Below are 7,500 nucleotides of genomic sequence, written 5' to 3' on the forward strand. Positions count from 1 at the left end.
CCCCCCCCCCCCACTACTCTCCCCCCCACCACCATCCCAACCACCTCCACCACCCCCCCCCACCCCCCCCACCACCCCCCCCACCACCACAACCACCCCCCCCACCACCCCCACCGCCCCCACCGCCCCCACCACCCCCACCACCACAACCACCCCCCCCACCACCCCCACCGCCCCCACCCCCCCCACCACCCCCACCACCACAACCACCCCCCCCACCACCCCCACCGCCCCCACCCCCCCCACCACACCCACCACTAAAACCACCCCCACCCCCCCACCCCCCTACCCCTCCCACCACCCCCACCACCCCCACCACCACCCCCACCACCCCCACCACCCCCACCACCACCCCCCCCCCCTCCACCACCCCCACCACCACCCCCCCCCTCCACCACCCGCCCCCACCCCCCCCGCAACTCCGACCGCCTCCACCACCCCCACCACCCCCACCACCCCCACCACTCCCCCCCCTCCACCCCCCCCACCACCCCCACCACCCCCACCACTCCCCCCCCGCCACCCCCCGCACCCCCACCCCCACCCCCTTCCCCCTCCACCATCCGCCCCCACCCCCCCCCCCTCCACCCCCCCCACCCCCACCCCCACCCCCTTCCCCCTCCACCATCCGCCCCCACCCCCCCCCCCCGCAACTCCGACCGCCTCCACCACCCCCACCACCCCCCACCACCCCCACACACTCCCCCCCCGCCACCCCCCCCACCACCCCCACCCCCCCCACCACCCCCACCACTCCCCCCCCCCCCCATGACTCTCCCCCTCCCCACCCCCACCCCCACCCCAACCACCCCCCACCACCCCCACCACTCCCCCCCACCACCACCACCCCCAACCCCCCACCCCCCCCCACCCCCCCCCACCCCAACCACCCCCCCGCACCACCCCCACCCCCACCCCCCCCAGGCTGAGCGCAAGTCCCAGGCTGTGTTGCGGGCTCCGAGTCTGTCCCCCGGGGCCAAGTCCGTGGCTCTGGCTGACAAAATCTACAACCTGAGAGACCTCAACAGGTGCACCCCACAAGGTGAGCTGGGGGGGGGGGGGGGACAAGGTGAGGGGGGGGGGCACGGGGAGAGTACTGTGTTTACTGTGTGTGTGTACTGTGTGTGTGTACTGTGTGTGTGTACTGTGTGTGTGTACTGTGTGTGTACTGTGTGTGTGTGTACTGTGTGTACTGTGTGTGTGTACTGTGTGTGTGTGTACTGTGTGTGTGTACTGTGTGTGTGTGTACTGTGTGTGTGTACTGTGTGTGTGTGTACTGTGTGTGTTTACTGTGTGTGTGTACTGTGTGTGTACTGTGTGTGTGTGTACTGTGTGTACTGTGTGTGTGTACTGTGTGTGTGTGTACTGTGTGTGTGTACTGTGTGTGTGTGTACTGTGTGTGTGTGTACTGTGTGTGTGTACTGTGTGTGTGTACTGTGTGTGTGTGTACTGTGTGTGTGTACTGTGTGTGTGTGTACTGTGTGTGTACTGTGTGTGTGTGTACTGTGTGTACTGTGTGTGTGTACTGTGTGTGTGTGTACTGTGTGTGTGTACTGTGTGTGTGTGTACTGTGTGTGTGTGTACTGTGTGTGTGTACTGTGTGTGTGTACTGTGTGTGTGTGTACTGTGTGTGTGTACTGTGTGTGTGTGTACTGTGTGTGTGTGTACTGTGTGTGTGTACTGTGTGTGTGTGTACTGTGTGTGTTTACTGTGTGTGTGTACTGTGTGTGTACTGTGTGTGTGTGTACTGTGTGTACTGTGTGTGTGTACTGTGTGTGTGTGTACTGTGTGTGTGTACTGTGTGTGTGTGTACTGTGTGTGTGTGTACTGTGTGTGTGTACTGTGTGTGTGTACTGTGTGTGTGTGTACTGTGTGTGTGTACTGTGTGTGTGTGTACTGTGTGTGTTTACTGTGTGTGTGTACTGTGTGTGTACTGTGTGTGTGTGTACTGTGTGTGTGTACTGTGTGTGTGTGTACTGTGTGTGTGTGTACTGTGTGTGTGTACTGTGTGTGTGTGTACTGTGTGTGTGTGTACTGTGTGTGTGTACTGTGTGTGTGTGTACTGTGTGTGTGTACTGTGTGTGTGTGTACTGTGTGTGTGTGTACTGTGTGTGTGTACTGTGTGTGTGTGTACTGTGTGTGTTTACTGTGTGTGTGTACTGTGTGTGTACTGTGTGTGTGTGTACTGTGTGTACTGTGTGTGTGTACTGTGTGTGTGTGTACTGTGTGTGTGTACTGTGTGTGTGTGTACTGTGTGTGTTTACTGTGTGTGTGTACTGTGTGTGTGTGTACTGTGTGTGTGTACTGTGTGTGTGTGTACTGTGTGTGTGTGTACTGTGTGTGTGTACTGTGTGTACTGTGTGTGTGTACTGTGTGTGTGTGTACTGTGTGTGTGTACTGTGTGTGTGTGCTGTGTGTACTGTGTGTGTGTACTGTGTGTGTGTGTGTACTGTGTGTGTGTACTGTGTGTGTGTGTACTGTGTGTACTGTGTGTGTGTACTGTGTGTGTGTGTACTGTGTGTGTGTGTACTGTGTGTGTGTACTGTGTGTGTGTACTGTGTGTACTGTGTGTGTGTGTACTGTGTGTGTGTGTACTGTGTGTGTGTACTGTGTGTGTGTGTACTGTGTGTACTGTGTGTGTGTACTGTGTGTGTGTACTGTGTGTACTGTGTGTGTGTGTACTGTGTGTGTGTGTACTGTGTGTGTGTACTGTGTGTGTGTACTGTACTGTGTGTGTTTACTGTGTGTGTGTACTGTGTGTGTACTGTGTTTGTGTGTACTGTGTGTACTGTGTGTGTACTGTGTGTGTGTGTACTGTGTGTGTGTACTGTGTGTGTACTGTGTGTGTGTGTACTGTGTGTGTGTGTACTGTGTGTGTGTACTGTGTGTGTACTGTGTGTACTGTGTGTGTGTACTGTGTGTGTGTGTACTGTGTGTGTGTACTGTGTGTGTGTGTACTGTGTGTGTGTGTACTGTGTGTGTGTGTACTGTGTGTGTGTACTGTGTGTGTGTACTGTGTGTACTGTGTGTGTGTACTGTGTGTGTGTGTACTGTGTGTGTGTACTGTGTGTGTGTGTACTGTGTGTGTGTACTGTGTATGTGTACTGTGTGTACTGTGTGTGTGTACTGTGTGTGTACTGTGTGTGTGTACTGTGTGTACTGTGTGTACTGTGTGTGTGTACTGTGTGTACTGTGTGTGTACTGTGTGTGTACTGTGTGTACTGTGTGTGTACTGTGTGTACTGTGTGTGTACTGTGTGTACTGTGTGTACTGTGTGTGTACTGTGTGTGTACTGTGTGTGTACTGCGTGTGTACTGTGTGTGTACTGTGTGTGTACTGTGTGTGTGTACTGTGTGTACTGTGTGTGTACTGTGTGTGTACTGTGTGTACTGTGTGTGTGTACTGTGTGTGTACTGTGCGTGTGCACTGTGTGTGTGTGTACTGTGTGTGTGTACTGTGTGTGTGTACTGTGTGTGTGTACTGTGTGTACTGTGTGTGTGTACTGTGTGTGTGTACTGTGTGTGTGTACTGTGTGTACTGTGTGTGTACTGTGTGTACTGTGTGTACTGTGTGTGTACTGTGTGTGTACTGCGTGTGTATTGTGTGTGTACTGTGTGTGTACTGTGTGTGTGTACTGTGTGTACTGTGTGTGTACTGTGTGTGTACTGTGTGTACTGTGTGTGTGTACTGTGTGTGTACTGTGCGTGTGTGTGTACTGTGTGTGTACTGTGTGTACTGTGTGTGTACTGTGTGTACTGTGTGTGTACTGTGTGCACTGTGTGTGTGTGTACTGTGTGTACTGTGTGTGTGTACTGTGTGTGTGTACTGTGTGTGTGTACTGTGTGTACTGTGTGTGTACTGTGTGTACTGTGTGTGCACTGTGTGTGTGTGTACTGTGTGTACTGTGTGTACTGTGTGTGTGTACTGTGTGTACTGTGTGTGTACTGTGTGTACTGTGTGTGTACTGTGTGTGTGTACTGTGTGTGTGTACTGTGTGTGCACTGTGTGTGTGTGTACTGTGTGTACTGTGTGTGTGTACTGTGTGTGTACTGTGTGCAGGATGGACGGAGGAGCGAGTGCACAAGTACTTTGAGTGGTCTGCGTTGGTGCTGCGTGGGCTGCGAGGGGCCAACGCAGCTCTGGAGCGAGAGATGGACACCTTGCTCAGCCAGCGCGGTGTCGCCACCACCAACACCACCACCACCGCCACCGCCACCACCACCGCCACCACCGCCACCACAACACCACCTTGAACCACCACCACCGCCACCACCACAACACCACCTTGAACCACCACCACCGCCACCACCACAACACCACCTTGAACCACCACCACCGCCACAACACCACCTTGAACCACCACCACCGCCACAACACCACCTTGAACCACCACCACCGCCACCACCACAACACCACGTTGAACCACCACCGCCACCACCACAACACCACCTTGAACCACCACCACCACCACAACACCACCTTGAAACACCACCACCGCCACAACACCACCGCCGCCGCCACTAACTTCACTGAAACAAGCAAAGAGTATGAATCCTTGCAGTCACGAAAACTTCAAATCTAGAAGTATGCACAGAAGCAGGGGCGGTTTCTTCATTAGGGCGATTGGGCGACGCACCACCAATGTCATTCAACCACAGAGTCACGCTAGCCGTCACTGTCAGCCTCTGGATATAGTCCAATCAGCGTCATGCTACGTTCTGTGGAGTCACCGCCTCTTTTTGGGCGATTTCACTCCGGCTGAGAATCGCCCCGAGTGTTCCCGTAGACTTACATTCAAAGATGTTTTTTTTCGAACGGCGGGCGCTGCAATGCATTCTCTATGGCTTCCGGGAGGGCTCGCCCTAACGTGCCTACGTCATCATACGTGCCTACGTCATCATACGTAAGCACGTTTCATCCAACAATATAATTTGCCGCCACCTAGTGGAATCTTTAATAAAAGAAACATTAATATTAAAGAAGTGAAGTTGCCTTTACATGCTTAAGCTGTTAATTTATTCATTGCATGGGTGGACCTTATCAATCATCCAGACATTTGCCCCCCCTGAGAGATTTTGCAGGAGCCGCCACTGCACAGAAGGGATGGGTCGACGGTATACACTGGGGAGGGGGGGGGTGCGTCCGCTAAGGTGAACAAATTTGGCCGAGGGTCATTGAGGGAAATCCATCTTGGAGCTCCCAGAACCCGCTAGAGAGTTCCAGAAAAGGAGGGGAGGGTGAGGGTGGCCAGGGCAGTAACCTGGCCACGCCAGAGGTCGCAACCGGGAACCCGTACCCGGCTGGGTACCCGGCTGGGTACGGGTAGCCGTTTGCGACCCCTGGTGCGGACGGGTACGGGTAGGCCGTGAGTCACTGGGTGAGTCACCGTTTGTCACTCATTTCCCAACGTCTTGTCTCTTCTCACAATTCAAGTTCCTAGAATCAACCCACCCGCGCCTGCAACGTGGCTTCATCCCAGAGGTCGCAATCGGGTACCCGATACCCGTACCCGGCCGGGTAGGGTACGGGTAGGGTACGGGTACGGCCGGGTACGGGTACCCGTTTGCGACCCTGGTGCGGCCGGGTACGGGTAGGCCGTGAGTCACTGGTGAGTCACCGTTTGTCACTCATTTCCCAACGTCTTGTCTCTTCTCACAATTCAAGCTCGTAGAATCAACCCACCCGCGCCTGCAACATGGCTTCATCCCAGAGGTCGCATGCAGGTACCCGATACCCGTACCCAGGCGGGTACGGGTAGGGTACGGGTACGGCCGGGTACGGGTACCCGTTTGCGACCCTGGTGCGGCCGGGTACGGGTAAGGAATCAAAACCCGTTTGCGACCTCTGGGGCACGCTGGGAGCTTAACAGGGGATGAGGGGATGGGGCTTTTGGCTGAATCGTCGCTGTCGTCGCTGTCGTCTCTGTGTTGTATGCGAAGTACAAGTGAAATAAACCAGTGCGTCGACGAAGATCTGGACTTGTGTGTTCTTTTTCACTATGAGACATCTCCTTTAGCAGTGGCAAAATGTAGTAGTAGGTTTTTTACCCTTTAAACTGGTACAAAACTGACACCTTTGTACAAGGCATCGTGTTTGCAATAACCGCAACACAAGCAGTCAAAATGCAAACAAAAAAAACTCTGATAATGATATGCACTGTCCTTGAAGTTGATTGGTCCACACCCAAGACAGCTTTTCTTAGAGCCTAGTCTCCATTGGTGTTGGACCAGAAGACGCCAAAAGGCGCACAACTCAAAGACAGCGTCACTATCAGAGTATTGAGAGCTCGGGGATAAGCATTTACACTATGAGACATCTCCTTTAGCAGTGGCAAAATGTAGTAGTAGGTTTTTACCCTTTAAACTGGTACAAAACTGACACCTTTGTACAAGGCATCGTGTTTGCAATAACCGCAACACAAGCAGTCAAAATGCAAACAAAAAGAAACAACTCTGATAATGTTTGCACTGTCCTTGAAGTTGATTGGTCCACACCCAAGACGGCTTTTCTTAGAGCCTAGTCTCCATTGGTGTTGGACCAGATGACGCCAAAAGGCGCACAACTCAAAGACAGCGCACTATCAGAGTATTGAGAGCTCGGGGTTAAGCATTTACACTATGAGACATCTCCTTTAGCAGTGGCAAAATATAGTAATAGGTTTTTTACCCTTTAAACTGGTACAAATACTGACACCTTTGTACAAGGCATCATGTTTGCAATAACCGCAACACAAGCAGTCAAAATGCAAACAAAAAGAAACAACTCTGATTATGGTAATGATATGCACTGTCCTTGAAGTTGATTGGTCCCTACTTAACATGGCCGCCTGCAAAGTTAACCATCCCTACCTAACATGGCCGCCTGCAAAGTTAACCATCCCTAACTAACATGGCCGCCTGTAAAGTTAACCATCCCTAACTAACATGGCCGCCTGCAAAGTTAACCATCCCTACCTAACATGACCGCCTGCCAAGTTAATTTTCCCTACCTAACATGGCCGCCTTGAAAGTTAACCATCCCTACCTAACATGGCCGCCTGCAAAGTTAACCCTCCCTACCTAACATGGCCGCCTGCCAAGTTAATTATCCCTACCTAACATGGCCGCCTGCAAAGTTAACCATTCCTACCTAACATGGCCGCCTGCCAAGTTAATTTTCCCTACCTAACATGGCCGTCATGAAAGTTAACAATCCCTACCTAACATGGCCGCCTGCAAACGTTAACACAACCATCCCTACCTAACATGGCCACCCGTCCGCCGTCACACCTCCCCCCCTACGTAAGATGGCGACCTAGGGCGTCTTTTTTCCGAGCCGTAGCGGATGATCGAGGCTTCTTCCCCAAAACCGACTCCCCTCCACCATATCAACAAAAAATGGACCGCTTCGTGTGGACGAACGGCCTCCTGGAGATGAACGAGACGCTGATCGTCCAACAGCGCGGAGTTCGCCTCTACGACGGAAACGAGAGGGTACGAGAGAGACTGGGAGAGGCGGTAG

At 53.3% G+C, this 7,500-nt stretch overlaps 2 protein-coding genes across 3 annotated transcripts in view; both read left to right on the forward strand.

Moving 5' to 3' along the window:
- The window catches only part of HDDC3 (HD domain containing 3), a 9,708-nt gene extending 5,352 nt beyond the window's left edge, over positions 1 to 4,356 (forward strand). For both annotated transcript variants that reach the window (XM_078883818.1, XM_078883817.1), the window contains exons 5-6: positions 925 to 1,042; positions 4,060 to 4,356. In XM_078883818.1, coding sequence (XP_078739944.1) covers positions 925 to 1,042; positions 4,060 to 4,253 — 312 coding nt within the window. In that variant the 3' untranslated portion in view covers positions 4,254 to 4,356. The remainder of the gene's footprint in view (positions 1 to 924; positions 1,043 to 4,059) is intronic.
- Positions 4,357 to 7,284: 2,928 nt separating this feature from the next.
- The window catches only part of VPS36 (vacuolar protein sorting 36 homolog), a 40,379-nt gene continuing 40,163 nt past the window's right edge, over positions 7,285 to 7,500 (forward strand). The window contains 1 exon segment of the mRNA XM_078883828.1: positions 7,285 to 7,472. Coding sequence (XP_078739954.1) covers positions 7,377 to 7,472 — 96 coding nt within the window. The 5' untranslated portion in view covers positions 7,285 to 7,376.

The sequence above is a fragment of the Lampetra fluviatilis genome, chromosome 73 (genome assembly GCF_964198595.1).
Source record: "Lampetra fluviatilis chromosome 73, kcLamFluv1.1, whole genome shotgun sequence".
Classification (NCBI taxonomy): Eukaryota; Metazoa; Chordata; class Hyperoartia; order Petromyzontiformes; family Petromyzontidae; genus Lampetra; species Lampetra fluviatilis.